We start from the raw sequence: 17,367 nt of genomic DNA, 5'->3' as shown, positions 1-17,367 counted from the left end.
TCCAAAAATAAAAGAGAGAGGGAACTCCTCAAAACCGCAGTCAGCACAAAGCAGCTGGGAGTGCTAAAGCTGAACATTTCCAGTTTCATGTAGGCCTCGACTCTTGGTCTTACAGACTGTGTAAAAGCTTTTCCATTTTGTCTAACGCTCATCTCAAATGTAAGACACCAATTTTTCTCTGATTAGAGATGGCTGTCTGAGCTCTCCATGTATAAGAGCCAAAAAAATCTATGGAGACCATAAAGTCTCTTCGTAAAAGTTATTATTATAGCAAACAACATTTGACGTTTCCAACTAAGTAATCAACATTTTGGCAGGGATCTGAGAGAATAGCAATAAACTAGAGCAGTGAGGGTTGTGACAGTATATTTTAGTAGGGAGAAATGTGAACATACTTCCCGATTGCAGATATTTGTACCCAAATAAATGGCTGAAATGTTGACATAACATCAACATTAATATCAACATGTGTCATTGGACTTGGACAATGATTGCAATCAAGTTGTTGCTGCAGGAGAGGTGCTTTTTCTAGCTCTTAGCCTTGGGAGAAAGTCATAGTCCACCCAAGGTGTATTTAGAGTTGATAGGCATTCTAGCAGAAACTTGGGGCAAAGTCATACGAAAATTTCAACCAATGGCAACCATGTTTTAAAGCTGTACCTGCCAACTTCTAAACAAGTCATAAGGACCAGCCTGTTGGATCAGGCCAATGACCCATCTAGTCCAACATCTTGTTCTCACAGTCGCCAACTAGATGCCTGCGGGAAACCTCCAAGCAAGACCTGAGCACAAGAGCAGCGCTCTTCTCTCCTGAGGTTTCCAGCAAATGGTATTCAGAAGCATCCAACTGCAAACCAGGGAGGCAGACCACAGCCGTCTCTTACAGCCACTGATAGTCTTCTCTTCCATGGATTTTGTCTAAACCTCTTTTAAAGCCACCCAAGTTGATGGCCATCACTGCCTTCTGTGGGAGCAAGTTCCATAGTTTAACTATGCACTGCATGAAGAAGTCCCTTTTAAAAAAAATCTGTCATGAAATCTTCCAACATTCCGCCTCATTGGACATCAATGAGCTTTAGTGTAAAATTTTTAAAAAAATCCCAAATGCTGCAACCTTTCCTCATGGATTGAGTCGCTCCAACCTCTTAATCATTTGGGTTGCCCTTTTCTGAATCTTCTCCAGCTCTACAGTATCTGTTTGGACATGAAGTGACAAGAACTGTACACAGTATTCCAAATGCAGTCACACCAATCGCTTTGCCTAACAGCATTATGATACTGGCAGTTTTATTTTCAATTCCTTTCCTAATGATCCCCAGCATGAAATTTGCATTTTTCACAGCTGTGGCACACTAAGTTGACATCTTCATTGAGATGTCCACTTTGACCCCCAAAGTCTTGTTCCTGGTAAGTCACCACCAGTTCAGATGCCATTAGCATATAAGTGAAGTTAGTACATTTTTGCTACAACATGAATCACTACACACTTGTTTATACTGAACTGCATTTGCCACTTGACCGCCCACTCAGTTTAGAGTGGTCCTTTTGGACCTCTTCACAATCTCTTTTTGTCTGAATGACCCTGAACAATTTAGTATGATGAACAAATGAGGCCATGTCACTGCTCATCCCTAACTCTAGATCGTTTATGAGTAAGTTAAAAAATACAGGTCACAGCACCAGTCTTTGGGATACTCCGCTTCCTACATCCTTCCATTCAGAGAACTGTCCGTTTCTTCCTACAGTTTGCTTCCTGCTACTTAAGCAATTCCTGATCCACAAGAGGACCTGTCCTCTTACTCCATGACTGCTAAGCTTACTCAGGTGTCTTTGGTGAAGTACCTGAAACTCCATGTGCACTATGTCAACCAGATCACTATGTCAACCAGATCACCTCTTAAAGAACTCTCAAGGGTTCGTGAGACAGGACTTGCCCTTGCATAATCCATGCTGACTGTTTCGGCAAAGCTTGTTCTTCACCATGGCCTAGGTGGTCACATGCATGCTGACACCATACGTTCAGTTCATCTTTGGGCATTTGATTGCAACCACTTGAAAATCCAAAGTCCCTTTGAGGCAGCTTCGAAGAGTACCCTCAAAATTCAGTGGATTCTGTGCCAGTGTCACCCCCAACTGACCTTTATCAAGATACAACTAGCATTACCTTGGTTTCCCTATTCCCACTGGATCCAGTGTTCCTGAAGCCTATCCAAGAAGAAGCAGGAATAAGCTGCTGAGAACAAGGCATTTTTTCACCTGAACCCAACTCTGTCACAGTTCTGATAGTGCTGTCTGTTTATGACTCAATGTGTTAGTCATTCAGCCACAAAGCAAGGATACTAGATCATGGCTGGGGAAACCACATTCTTGCCCTCGTTCTAGACAGCCTGTTTTAATTAAGAGTCCAAAATTCCTGGTAACAGTGGATTAGAAAATGTTAATAGCTGCATCAGAGAATTTAGGATTCAGGCTTACAGCTCCCTTGCATATTCATCTTACTGCTGTCTTCATCATCCATGAATGATTAAGAGATCTGGCCCTGCCTATGACTAGGTAGTCATAGACTAACGGTCTCAATTGTAAGCTGAACACTGACCATGCCTAGAACAGCGTCAGAAAGTCTATGGAGTCTCCCTTCTGGCTTCAGGGATCCCTTGATAAGGGAAGTGGGCTTTTTGTGAAAACAACTAAGGCAGGATCTGTTCCTACAAACTCCTGCCTATTTTTTTTTTACCCTTGCTTCCTTCATACATCCAACTGGTAGGATCCAACAGCTGTGCCTATTTTTCTTCCATTTTCCTCTCCTACTGTGCTTTTGAGAGAGAACTATACAATTGGATTTTAAAGAGCAGCAAGTTTACCTATATCAAGATCTAAAAGATTTCTCACAGACCGACCTCTGTATAAAAGTTATTAGAAGCAAATAGATAAGGACTTCAAAGTAAAAAAAATAATAATACACTTTTTCTAAGCAAGAAATACTGATATTATCCTGCGCTCTGAAAGAGCTTACAACAGTACTTCACATATGCTTACCTTTGGGCCTTCAGGGCCATTCAAACCAGGAGCACCAATATCCCCTGGAAAACCCTAGAAACCAAGAAATAAATAACGCTTTTATTTTGCTGACTCAGTTCTAAAATCCAACAGGTCTATAGAGAAAATGTTGGTGTGGGTGATGCAATTGAGAAAGACTTTACTAATTTCACGTTTTCTAGATCAAGCTAATACAATAATTTATTTATTATATTATATTATTTATTTATCTAATAATAACTTACTTTATATCAAACCATTCACTCTTAGACATAAATACCTAGGAAATGTAAAAGTCACTCTGCAAATCTTTTCACATTCTGTTCCCCAGCCCATATTGTAATGGTTTCTTCTATTTTGCTACATGAGAGAAACCAATCTACCTCAAAAGACTCAAAACGATGTTATACGCTTAACTGCTCTGCTACATTATGCAAGCCATATGCAAAGCTATTGAAAATAATGATTTCAGAAATGAAAATATTCCTTCAAAGAATCTGTAGATTTTGCATTTTTAGTAGTTCATAAAGTTCTGTGGCAAGTAAAAGGAAGGAACTACTTTGAGGAACAAAGTTATCTCCAAAGCTATTTTTCTAGAAAAAGAGGTGCCAGAACTCACCATGAACACACACACACACACCCCGGTTCTCTCAGAATGGCAATGACGCCCACCTGAGAGGTGCCGGAACTGAGTTCCGGCGAGTTCCAACTGAAAAGAAGGCCCTGGTTATTTCCACCCTTTCCTTTTTTGTTCACAAGCCACCTCAAGGTCATCATCGACTATCTTCCTCTGCAGAACCAACAGGTTTGTTATAGGAAACATGGGGTGCCTCCTTCGACCTTGGGTGAGACTACTGGTGTTCTATGGGTCAGCAGCAGTGACTGGCAACAAACGTTTCAGATGGATTTTTTTCTTAGTTCTACTTGGATTGAACCTAGGAACTTCTGCAGACAAATCACGTGCCCTATTACTTTAGTAAAAGGTGACAGATTTATACATTCTGAAGCAAAACCAAGAGTATGTGCTCTAATACAGTGCTATGGCTGTTATGCATAAATACAAAATATCTCAACGTTCTAGGAGTTCCAAACCACAGAAGAATCAGTGAAATTTAGGAATGGTAACGCAACTGCTTTGTGTCTAAACAAATGTCAGCTAATTTCCCCATTAACTAAATAAAGCTTCACACACACACACAGCCTAACAACCAAAATAAAACCATTGCTTGAAATAATCCAAAGAGGTCTTTAGGCTCACATGTTAGCCTAGCTGAATGTTTGCTTTTCTTTGAACAGCAGACCTCTTATATCATAACAAGATGCTTAAAAAACTTCCCTCAATTTTAAAAGTGGTTCATACCGTGGCATTTAAAAGGACAGAAGAAGTTACTGTTTGAGGGAAAATAAGTCTAAAGCCTCCAAGTGTGTGTGTGTAATTGTTATAATTTTAGTTTCACACTTCAGTCATTGCCTTTCTGCGAGTCTTTATTTTCACTTCTGCAAGTCAACATTAAAATATTCCATCATTGTACATGTCATTAATTTTACTAGAGCTGCTCTGCAAAGGAAAATCTGCAGGTGTTCTTAATGTCAAACACAGAACTTAAGCAATGCTAGCACATTTCTGTTGGAAATATGAAAGCCCCGGAACATGTCGTGTTTCTTGTGACCAGGTCTGGAATTAATGAAAAGTTCATTTTTCCAGTACAGTAATGGTTCATATATTCAAAATCACCCATGCTATGCAGTCATGTCACTGTAGCTGCATGGAGAAAATAATATATGTGCTAAATGTTCCACAATGACATCTTGCTTTTACAATTTCTGTTACCAAAAAGGGGGGTTAGGGTTGGGATATCTTATCCCTGGGACCTTGTCATGTGCAGATATTGTCATGGAAAGCCCAGATCACCTTTTACCACCACCAGGCTGTTTGAGCACATGAAATAGGGCAACAAGTCCTGAATGGTAAAACAGACACTTCCTGTCAACACAAAAGGCTGTGCACAGCAATTTAAATTGTGACGTTTCCCATGAGGAAAAGACAATCAATTGCCTTGAAAGGAGGTTTAGAAGACAATAATGTTTTATGGATACATAGCGTAATTTCATTCAGTGCTAGCCACTTGTTCTGTACTATAGAATTTGACAACATTTTAAAGATTTTATTGTACACCACCATGATAATTCTTTTTAATGAGATGGTGGTTTCGAAGGAGTCTTATAAAAGATATACAAGTCCTAAAGCAAAACTGGAAAGTGAGTGAATGGGGCTATATGCAATATATAGTGACCAGACGCCTCTTATGTGTCTAATTTCAGATAACTGCTCCATAGTTCCCTTGGTGTTTCTTACTATTAGAATTTCCACCTAACAAACCTTGCTTTGAAAATATAGGTCGAAGCACCTTAATTAATTAAAATACTCTTGGCCAAAAGCACTTGAGAATCAAGAGATTCAAAGCACTCTCATGTTACAGGAAATTATGCAGAAGCACTGATAACTATAACTAACTACCAGCTGTTATGAGGTTGGTTTTTTTAAAAAATATAAGTAATAGTAAACAGAAGTTATTGGATATCCCAGTGCTTACAGCATTGTCTGCAGAACCTCAAAACGTCACAGTTTGAGATGAAACATGGCTTGACAGTAGACTTTTGGGAGCACGATCAGTGATTCGTGCGTAAGAAACATGCATTTTGCTGCCACCAAAGCATGAGTCAAATCAAACGTGCCCCTTTTCCTTTGAAATTCCCAAGCTCTGTGCACAAAACATATGGCAGCCGACTCCCATATGGCTGACCGTCCTGAAAAAAATTAAGTGCGCAATTTCAGATCAAAACAATTTATGGATACAATGAAGTATCTATTGAAATAAATGACTTATGTTTTCTTTACTCCAGATGCAGTCTGGAGTAAAACCCCTTGAGGAAACAATAAATTCTGCTTTGAAAGAAGTTTGTGGGATGCAATGCAGGGACTTCCCCACCAAAGGGGGAAGAACCCCACGAAGACACAGAGAAGTTCAGTTTGCCGGAGTTGGCAAGGAATCCTTTTTCCATACACAGGATAGTGGTTTTAATCAGATGGCTTTCCAATGGAGATAATAGTAACAAGACTCCTGTTTTCATGAAATTCCATTTTAACAGCAAAAATAAAAATAAAGTCTTTAAACTCCCTCTCCCTGCTTTCGGTCAGCTGACCCTCATTACCCACCACTGAACACAAGCTACATGAGAAAATGCTTGTTGAAGTACCCTGCAGTTTGCCATGCAACATAAGCATTAGATTACATTTATGAGCCTTAGATTATATTTATGAACTTTTGAACGTATTTCTGCAATACAGTGTAACCTCAGTTTTCGAACGTAATCCGTTCGAAAGACTGTTCAACTTCTGAAACGTTCAAAAACCAAGGATCAATGGGCGGTCGGCAAAATCCATTGAAATATTGGAAAAACATGCAGCGGAAGCTGTTCAACTTCCGAGGCATGTTCAAAAATGGAAGTAATTACCGTATTTTTCTGTGTATAAAACATCCCCGTGTATAAGACAGGGGGGGACTCAAAATAAAGAAAATGCACTATGCATTATCCGGGTATAAGATGACCCCTTATTTTAAACTTCAAAAATTTAGGAAAAAATATAGTCTTATACACGGAAAAAATATGGTACTTCCGGGTTTTCGGCGTTTGGGTTCTGAATCGTTCGTCAATGGAGACGTTCGAGAACCGAGGTTCCACTGTACCGCAGGAAACAGCAATGTATTAACCAAATATTACACCTAGTTAAGGCAGGTAAACCAATTTTAAAGGGTTTTCTTCTTCTAAACAACTTATTGGCTCTTAAGCAATTACACTCCTAACTTAAATATATTTATGTATTGCAAAACATGAAAAGGATCCCAGCTTACTGGATCCGAGCCAAACTGTATATACTGCTTTCCAAGCAGGTACTGAATAACATCTGCATTAAACGAAGAATCAGCAATGGCTATTTATTTATAACATGTATACACCTCCTTTCTTCTGGGGCATCCAAAGTTCCTAAGTGGTCTCCCATTCAGGCACTGACCAAATCCAGCCCTTTTCAGCTTCAGTACAGTTACTGCATCATAAGCCAAGTCAGCCACCTTTCATGCATGAGCAGTGAAAGCTTGGCCTAATTGTGCAGTTTTCAGTGCAAAATAGGATGCATTATTTACTTCTTTAAATAGTTCCTTACCTCAGGTCCAAGAGGTCCCGGTGGCCCTCGGGGTCCTGGATCTCCTGTTTTACCCTAAAATTAGAGCATCCATTATAAATCCAGGTTTTTCCTGATGAGTTCTGCATAAGACGTTTCCTATTTCTTAACAAAAACGTACATCTGAACAATTATCAAAAGAAAAGTTTGTATCTATCTATCTTGATTTTACAGGTTTCATGGTGAAATGGCTCCCGTTTTTGGTAAATTTTAATTCGAAAATAGAGGTGTATTAAAAGGTATCAAGTATGACTTGTCTTGGATACAACCCCTTTATCTATTTATACCATTTGTTATATTTTCACCAACAGACAGTCCAAGGAATATAAAGTTCCCTATTATCGTTTTAGATATTGCCAATGTATATGGCTCCACTCTGTACTGGTTACTAATTTATTATTTAGTGATTAAAATAATGTCAATGCACGCATATCGGAAAATATAACTAGGATGCATCAAATTCCAACAAATCAAAACAGTTCAGTTCCTGTCACATGATCTCCCCCCCTCCTTTCTCTTATATGAAACAAATATGTTAATGGTTTTGAATCCATTGGGTTCTTATTTTGTTCAACCAATCAGATTCTGTAGGTGTTCCTCTTTCTCCCTGGTTTCTTGTTGTTATTCATTTGGTCAGAATTTTTAAAAAATCATTTACGTTCTTCAAATTTATAAACGATCCTTGCTTGCTTGAACTAAGAAACACTTATAACCAGTATCAGGACTTCAGATTATGAAAGCTGAATGCTCCCCAACCACATACACATCCCAAATATATTGCCCAATGATTTATTTCCTTACTTCTTATAAATAACATGCATTGTATGGCAATGTGCCAGATAAGATTTGGTCAGCAACCTTTTATATATTACCAAATTGTCAAATAAGTGCTACTAAGTTGTCAAAGTGCAAATGAAGTGTTAAGACATACCGGGGGTCCTGGTTTTCCTCTGATTCCTGGTGGCCCTGGCAAACCAGCTGTACCCTTTGAGAAGCACAGTAAGAACGGTGAAAATTTAAGTGAGATTTAAGTGAAAATTATGGCAGTACATTCCCATTAAAAATAGAAGGGAGATGGTTTTATAAACTATCTGTCAGAGGACTTGTTATGCTTCCATTTTTGGGATAAAACATTCCTATAGAAATATAGGGAAATCCTGCCCAGATACCGCCTAATTCCGCAGCTCAGCTAAAAAAGAAAAAGGGAAAAAAAGATTATTTGGCTTGTCCCCATAGATATTTTGCATTACAAAGCTACATGGGGGCTGAAAAGAATAAAAGACAGACATTTATATTTTCTTCTTTTCTTTTTTGCCACTGCTACAAAACATTTTTCTTTGAAAACCAATCCACCTAGATAGATTTTAAAGCAAAACAAAATGTCTTGCTTCCCTCCTGTGATTATCCTTCCCCATTCTGTCATAGAAACATAGGTTGCTTCCAGGCAACCTGTTAACTGAGCAATCATCCTGATTTGTTTGCAGGGAGCTTATCTAGAGGATATACGGCAGGCATCCCCAAACTTCGGCCCTCTGGATGTTTTGGACTACAATTCCCATCATCCCTGATCACTGGTCCTGTTAGCTAGGGATCATGGGAGTTTTAGGCCAAAACATCTGGAGGGCTGCAGTTTGGGGATGCCTGACATACGGGGAAGGGGAAAACGTTCTGTTGAGCAAGGGAAAATCCTTGCACTAATGCAATTTTAGCCTTAGCACTATCTTGAATTCCGCCAAGGATGTTGTTTTCTGGAAGGCAGCAACATACACTTTGGAATCAATCTGCCTCAAAAAATACCACAGGCAAAATGCTCCTGACCCCGAATACAGTGATTGAAGGCATCCGTAGCAAGGTCTTATGCATGGCTTGCCCATGGGCAGTCCTGCACACAGAGTGCCGAGTGGGTAAGGATGCCAAACACCAATTTAGACCAGTGCCTGGGAATGGGTGGCTTATACAGCCAGGGAGAGGATCAGAGGGAAGTCAGAGATGAAGTCTTCCCTCTGGTCTGCCCCCCGGGTCATGCCCCCAAACTCACCCACGATTGGATGCGACCAGTCAGTGCAGCCGAAGGAAGACGAAGTGATGTCAGCAAGTCTGAGAATGAGTTAGTTGGATACCACCCATGATTAATAAACACAACAGTTTAGAACGTAAGACCACTCTGTATAGGCATTTGCAAATCAATAACAAGCTTCGATTTAAAGTGTAGCACATTTCCAAGAAGACTAAGACTTATAGAAGTTGGTCAAAACAGAGCTGTTATGAATTACCTTGTCTCCTGGGTATCCCAGCTCCCCCATCTCTCCTGAAATGCCTTGTTCGCCCTAAACAATGTATTAGTATATTAATATGGGAGAGGGAGGAGAGAGAGAGAGAGAGAGAAGGGACACTTTAATAGAAAGTTTTATAAAGTCCAACAGAAATATGTCAATATGGCTTGTTATTCACAGCCCAAATGCATTGCACTGTTGCACAAATGAATACGATTTCAGAACCTCTCTAATGGCTAAAACAGGTCTCAGCATTTGATGAGATTATTCACAGTAATAATAGCTACAGCAGCAGGAAGTGTGTGTTGGCACAGATTCTTAGCCCTGAGCAGCTTGTACAAAACAAAGCGGCGGGTAAAATGCAGAACCTTATTGCAGCTTCTTCCCCCCCACCCCCCAAAAATAGAAAAGTAAGAAAGGGTTCTTTGCAGAATCACATTAGGAGGTGTAGATAAGGTTCAAAGTTAAAAGAGCACCGATAATGAAACTATTTAGATCACCTTATCACCTTTCAATCCAGGTTGCCCCATACTCCCTGGAAGACCCTATGCAGAAGAAAGATAAAAGAAATTACAAAACACAATTGTTCAACTGTTTGGCGGAAAAGGGCTTTCAGCAAAATACTTGGGTATGAGCTACAAGACACTGTACCAGAGGTCCAGGAATCCCAGGTGCGCCAGATGGTCCGGCTGGTCCTACAACACCCTAAAAGACAATAAATAACATGACTGCTCTGTGTGTTTACTCTCAAAAGGGAACTAAGTCATACAGAAAGCCTGTATAACAGGAGTATCCAGCAAAGAATCCGCCATATGCATTTGGCCCACAAATCCTATCAGTCCCAGTCAGCACGGCTAATAACCAGGGAAGATGTGGGTTGTAGTCCAACAACATCTGGAAAACAACATGTTCGCCACCTCTGTCATAAGACAATAGAGTGTATTTGCTGCTTGAGTGCTGGTTTTCTTCTACACCATCCATGCTAACCTGTCTGAGAGCTAATTAAACAACAATAAAACATCCAAGATGTGCATGTAATTATTGCCGTTCTTTTTCCTCAGCTAGGAAATACATTGCAAGGATATCCTGTCTGCCTGATCGACTGGAAAAGGGCTGAACAATACAGCCAGGGTAGAACTTTCCTGCTCTTTCCAGATAGGGAAATGTCTATGCTGAATGATGGGATAAAAAGGAAGGATCAGGAAGTGCCACTCATTTGCTCGCAAGTGTGGAAGGTCACGTTAACCGATTTCACACCCTATTAGCATGCATTTGGGAGAATGCACATAAGGTTATCTGCAGGTGGTACCCATCCCTCCATGCCCTGAGCAGAATTACTAAAACAACAAGCTCAGTTTGCTGGAGGAGGGGGAGGGGATGGGTACATCCACCCATATGCAGTGGCCTTGCCCCATTATTCAGTCTTTCAACTCTTTATTAAATAAGCCTATCTTACATTCCAAACGTAATCAATGGACCCAGTGATGGCCCTTTTTTGAAAATTCAGAAGCAGAGTTTTCCAATAAAGAACTACTTTGATTCCTTTGGTTCACAGCTGCCACGCTTATAGTGGCCAGACAATTGAAGTCAGCTACAGGGGATATATAAGACTATTGGTACGACATCCGAAAATGAAGGACAACTTTTTTAAAGTTTGGCATCCATTTACTGAATGTATTAAAGTAAAGGAACAGCCTTCTTCTCATGAAAAAAAACATTCTGGGATAATATGCCAATAAAGGACAATTGTCTGGAACTATAATGCTATTTTTTAGAATAAACCTAGAGAGCATCTTAAAAAGCAGAGACATCACCTTGCCGACAAAGGTCTGTATAGTTACAGCTATGGTTTTCCCAGCAGTGATGTATGGAAGTGAGAGCTGGGCCATAAAGAAGGCCGATCGCCGAAGAATTGATGCTTTTGCATTATGGTGCTGGGGGAGACTCTTGAGAGTCCCATGGACTGCAAGAAGATCAAATCTATCCATTCTTAAGGAAATCAGCCCTGAGTGCTCGGACAGATCCTGAAGCTGAGGCTCCAATACTTTGGCCACCTCATGAGAAGAGAAGAATCCTTGGGAAAGACCTTGATGTTGGGAAAGATGGAGGGCACTAGGAGAAGGGGACGACAGAGGATGAGATGGTTGGACAGTGTTCTCGAAGCTACAAACATGAGTCTGACCAAATTGCGGGAGGCAGTGGAAGACAGAAGTGCCTGGTGTGCTCTGGTCCATGGGGTCACGAAGAGTCGGACATGACCAAACGACTAAACAGCAACAACAACAAACCACTCCCTCCTCTCTTCTCATAGCCTTCCTTTCTTCCCCTCATCTTGCTTTGGCAGTTTCTCTTTATTGTTGTTATTTTTGCTTTTTGTGTATCAGAAAATGAAAACAATTACAAAATAAATAAATAATGACAAACACTTTGAACTAAGCTCAAAATATGACATGGAGTTAGTGAAGTTGGTAAAAAAAAACCACCCACAGTTGAATGTTTTCATTTCGTTTTGTATTTTTTAAAAAAACTGGCCTTGGTCTGAAGTGTAGCTACAGCATTTTGTACCAGCTGAAATTTCTGAACACACTTCAAAGGCAGTCCCAAGTACAGCCTGTAACAGCAAACTAGCCTTGATAAAATTAAAGGATGAGTGACCCAGGCCATGCATTCTTTCTGCAATCGCCGCTGGGACACAAGCTTATGTTATACCAAAGCTCTCCTAGCAGAGCCAGAATACGGTTTTCCCATGGGAAGTCCAAGTCTAAAGGTACTCATAGGCTATGAACCTGATTCTTCAAGGGCACCGCAACCCTGTCCAAAATTGGCTGTATCTCTATGCTACATCAACCATTCTACCAACAAGAGCATTTCTGTCTTGTCTCAGTCTCAGCTTGCTCTCCTATATCTGATTTCAGACATCAGTTCAAGATCTGAATGTTTTGGAGGGCTAGCTTTCTAAATACAAGACATTCATAGGGAGCACTGGGAACATATAGGACTTTTAGAACAATTTAAAGTGGGTCACTTATGAATAACTCATACCTTGTGATTATTATGAGGGTGTAGATCAGGCATCCCCAAACTGCGGCCCTCCAGATGTTTTGGCCTACAACTCCCATGATCCCTAGCTAACAGGACCAGTGGTCAGGGATGATGGGGATTGTAGTCCAAAACATCTGGAGGGCCAAAGTTTGGGGATGCCTGGTGTAGATCAACTCTGAGTAATCACCCAGGCCAAAACTCCTCTGAAGAGTGGGTTGTGTCTCAGCAGAGGCAAAGGGAAGAATGCCACTTAAATGGATTGTGTATTTTTCAAAACAGAAATGGACTAAGTAAACCAACAGTAAAGTAAGTAAATATTCCCCTGAAAATGAGTGTAGATAACTTTTTTTAAAAGCCTTTTTTACTTCAGGTTTTGAAGCAGACATTTGGACTAGATTGCCCTGATGTGTAATTGGCCCTTTCATTTAAATGTACATACATGTTCTGTCACATCATTTATTCCTAGAAATCAAAAGCAGCCACCATACCATTAGTCTTAGTATTTTTTGGCCAAGTCCACCTTGGTTTCGTTTCCAGTTATAGATTTTTTTGGAGTTTGTTTGGGTCTTTTTTTAAACAGTAGAATATTGGGACCTTATTTTAACCACAACTTGGAATTGATTTCATCACTGATTTCACTGGGACTTGCTTCCAAGCAAGTGTGCTTAGGATCTCAGCCATAAACTGGAAGCCTTAATCTGGCAATGGCTAAATGTACTTTTGTCTAGAAACAGCCAAGCCAATGTTGATGTTATGGAAATATCCATATGGCAAAGTCCTGCGCCGACTTGAGAGCCAGCTGAAACTATTCCAGCTATAAGAAAGAGAAAACTTAGGCCCAGTGTGTTGATCTACTGTAGAGTAGACTCACATGTGAGCTTGGATGCAAACGAAGGCTTTCTACAAGCACAGAATGGGAATATGTTTCCACCGAAGGGAAGAAATACTTGTGCTACTTGCTCCTTAGCAACATCCAAGAAAAACACATTAAAAAAAAATCTGTTTTAGGAAGCAAAATAAAAGAATGCTGTGAAGAATCAAAATTATGGCACTGAAAGGCAGATCATGTAACATGATGACTAAAGGATACAAGCGCTGCTGTACATAAGAACTCATTTTGCTACTTAGAAAGTAAGAAAAGAGACTACTTTTAATTTGTAAGGAGCTTTGTCAAAAGTCTGAGCAGGTTTTACGAAATCAAACCAAAACAATATAGTTGAATCAACATCCTATCATTTTTGTGTCGCTGCGTATATTTCAGGATGAATGACCAAACAGCATACATGAACAAATTTGCAACAAATGTGCAGCTACTTTTGCCACTGGTGTGAAATGGCTAAGGATTTCGTGCACGAAAAGAGTTTCTGGCCGAGAGACCATGTTTTAACATAACTAAACATGCAGTTGGGCCTTTATACTGTCTTTCTCAAATGCATTAAGATGCAAAAAGACTCTTGAGATCAAGAATCGGATTTTAAAAGCTCCTTCTAATGGCAGAGCAGTTAATTTTGTCCGGGGGCCAGAGACAGAGCACATAAGTTTGGCAGTGAACCAGCACTTCCAGATGCTACACATGTGCTATAGCCTTGCACTCTGATAAGCACATACTCCTATCATGCGTCTGCCTGAGTGGTTGTGGCACAGAGGACGGGGTGGTTGGCCACAAAATGCCAACACAATCCCTCCCTCCTTATTGATTGCTTGATGCATGTTTCCTCTGGAGAGAATTGGCGTTGCCATGCATCTGTGTAGGTGGCTCATGTTTTCAGTTACATGCTAAAAGACTACAGTTCACTTCTTCCTGTTCAGTAAATAGCATATAGGCATATATCTCCAAGCCGTGTTTTCTCTACTCTAACCCATTTAAGCACTGGTATTTTTCCCGGAATTAAAATAAAAAGCTTCTCTAATAAACACGCATAGTTTGTGTTGCAGCATGACCTACTTTGCTCTTTATTTCAAGTCCATTCATCCTTACTGCAAACCTCCCCCACCCCACAACCTTTTGCTTTCTGTTCCGTTTCTGTCTTGCCCCAGCTCCCATTCAGCCAAATGTGCCACTGTGTATGGTTTCAGCAGGAAGCACTAACACTCAAGCACAGCCCCTAGTGTCACAGCACAGGTTGCCACAATTCAATCACATCAGTTATGAGATCACGACAAAGTTAAAATAACCACAGATCAGGGCAGCCATGTACAAGTTGCATGCACATTAGTGAACTACAGAAAGTTTGTTTATAAAGGTTTGTGCAAATCACTATCCCTCAATATTTGGCAGAAACGTCTGTGAATGCATGGCACAGGGGCCATAAGTAATTAATTGAACTTTTGAAAAAAGGATGAAGCATATCTACTCACTCGAAGTCCAGGAAATCCAGGAGGACCGACACCACCAACAATTCCCTTTGGGGGGAAAAAATGGGCGTAAAACAATTAGAACTGTGTATGTTTCTAAGCAAAAGTTCAGATGGTGAAAAATACAGGGCACAGATTGCAGAATAGGAGTTCTGCATAGGGGAAAAGAATGTAAGAGCCCCGTTGGATCAGAACTGTGGCCAGATGCCTACAAGATGCTCACAACATCCAGAGGCATGTTGCCTCTGACCCTGCAGGCGACAGACAGCACTCATGATCACAAGCAGCTGATTCGCCATGAATCTGTGTAATTACCATGTAAAGCAGAGGGTTGGTTCCCAGCTCCCCAATGGGGATCCCCCTTAATAAGGGATTAAGAAAGTCTACCTTCTAACAGTAGACCCAGCTTCAGGGGTCTGCTGCTTGGCAACGCTCACAGGTTTCCTGAGGAGCCCACCGGGACTGGTCCATGCTTGTAAGTAGGCTTGTAAATTCAGGGCAACCCCCTGTGGACAGACCCCAGCACATGGGCAAGGGGCCTTGGACTGCAAGTGAGCTGCATGAATGGGACCTGCCCTGTGCCATACAGCCACCCAGGTTGCTGTAACCCAAAATAAAAATTGTGGCCTTGTCTCCATGACATTTATTGCTCTGACACCCCACCTTTCATGCATCTGGGCACGTGATTTTTGTGACAGCAAATTCCACACTCTGTGCAAAAAAGGTGCTTTGCTCTGTCTTTCCATTTATATGCTGCTTTATCTGTTCAGTATGCAATGGAATCAAGGTTATTGCTTCACATATTTCCATTTGCAGTTCTGAGGACTCGCTGTTGATTGCAAAAGCCCTCAATGTGTGAAATATACCATTTTATTTATTTATCGTCATGCAGACTACTGCTGCACTCAAGGATCTGTGAGGGTGGTGGAGGTTTACCTGTAAGTGGGACTGACAATTCTGTTGCACAGTTACAATAATTCCTACTTCACAATCAACATTATTTTTCAAATAATGATGAGAGTTCACATTCACTGTAAGTGTTCAAAGCATTCCACACACACCCTTCCACCACCGTGTAGAAAAAAACCCCAATAGTATTAGTCCCATATGGCAGATGGTTGACGTGGGAGCATGTTTTAGAGGGGGACTTAATGAGATCTAAAAGGATTAACTGACATCAAAAGTTGAAGCATGATTCGAACCAGGGACTTCTTGATTTGCACTCTCACATGCTATTAAGCCACAAAGAACCACAGAGAGGGGTTTGTTTTGTTTTGTTTCTTCCATTCGTGTCAGTCATTGGCATTTTAAACAGCTGTCATGTGGAAACTCAGGTGGCCAAATCCGTATCACGGAGTTGGTATACCCTCATTTCCAGTTCCTATTTTCAAAATGGTGATGTAGAAAGGCAACTATAACTAAAACTATTCTTTAGACAAGCATTTGCTCTATTATAGCAGAACACGTGGGGCAGAGGAAAGTATATAGCAAGGGTTGCCAATGTTTTGGGCCTGTGGGCACATTTGCAAATGGTATAAGGCAGGGGTCCACAAACTAAGGCCCAGGGGCAGATGCGGCCCAATCGCCTTCTAAATCCGGCCTGCGGACAATCCGGGAATCAGCATGTTTTTACAAGAGTAGAATGTGTCCTTTTATTTAAAATGCATCTCTGGGTTATTTGTGGGGCATAGGAATTCGTTCATATTTTTTTTCAAAATATAGTCTGGCCCCCAACAAGGTCTGAGGGACAGTGGACCGGCCCCCTGCTGAAAAAGTTTGCTGACCCCTGGTATAAGGAGAGATCTGTAGTTGCCTTTATCTGTGACTTATCCAAAGTGCTGGGTTTATGTATGACATCTAGGTATGTTTTAAGCATAGGTTTCTCTTCATTACCAGCTGCTCAAGTTCTAATGTCAGAGTTTGGAGGAAACCTGCATTAGCTTCTGAGCAGTCCCACATTTTTACTACAGTAGGTGCAATAGCTATCTTATTAGCATTTGCAACCCTCCCCACCGTAGCAGCTGCAGGCTTGGCAGCTTGCCTGAACCAACCCTGCGGGGCAGGCTTGACTGGTTGTTCAATGGCAGCAGCTGTCACAGACAATTAGAAGGAACTCCTTTGCAAACGGATTTATTGACTTTTCTTCTTCTTCTTCTTCTTCTATATAAACGTTCTCAGTTGCACTGAATAGTTTTTGTCTCTCTCGCTCTTTTCGAATCCAGGTTCTGCCAAGTTTGATTCTATAATTAAACTGTTTATTCTGCAGCAGCATTTGCAAAATATTTTATCTGAGCATTTATAAAGAAGCAGCTGCTAGCAGTTAGCTCAGGCTTCTTACATGGCCGAAGGTCCAAGGTATTTTCTTTACTTAACAAAACTAATCCCACAACAAACTAATTCAGATATAAGCAATTATTA

General features: G+C 40.8%; 1 protein-coding gene across 3 annotated transcripts in view; it reads right to left on the bottom strand.

Moving 5' to 3' along the window:
• COL24A1 (collagen type XXIV alpha 1 chain) overlaps positions 1 to 17,367 on the bottom strand; it is a 156,895-nt gene that overhangs the window by 88,302 nt on the left and 51,226 nt on the right. For all 3 annotated transcript variants that reach the window (XR_015950978.1, XM_035123684.3, XM_088673875.1), the window contains exons 14-20: positions 14,953 to 14,997; positions 10,204 to 10,257; positions 10,053 to 10,097; positions 9,553 to 9,606; positions 8,211 to 8,264; positions 7,262 to 7,315; positions 3,037 to 3,090 (exon numbers count right to left, since the gene is read on the bottom strand). Coding sequence is in view for 2 of the 3 variants with exons in the window: in XM_035123684.3 (XP_034979575.3) it covers positions 3,037 to 3,090; positions 7,262 to 7,315; positions 8,211 to 8,264; positions 9,553 to 9,606; positions 10,053 to 10,097; positions 10,204 to 10,257; positions 14,953 to 14,997 (360 nt within the window). In the remaining variant the exon portion in view is untranslated. The remainder of the gene's footprint in view (positions 1 to 3,036; positions 3,091 to 7,261; positions 7,316 to 8,210; positions 8,265 to 9,552; positions 9,607 to 10,052; positions 10,098 to 10,203; positions 10,258 to 14,952; positions 14,998 to 17,367) is intronic.

The sequence above is a fragment of the Zootoca vivipara genome, chromosome 7 (assembly GCF_965207765.1).
Source record: "Zootoca vivipara chromosome 7, rZooViv2.hap1.1, whole genome shotgun sequence".
NCBI lineage: Eukaryota > Metazoa > Chordata > Lepidosauria > Squamata > Lacertidae > Zootoca > Zootoca vivipara.
This window is presented reverse-complemented; position numbering and strand designations above follow the sequence as displayed.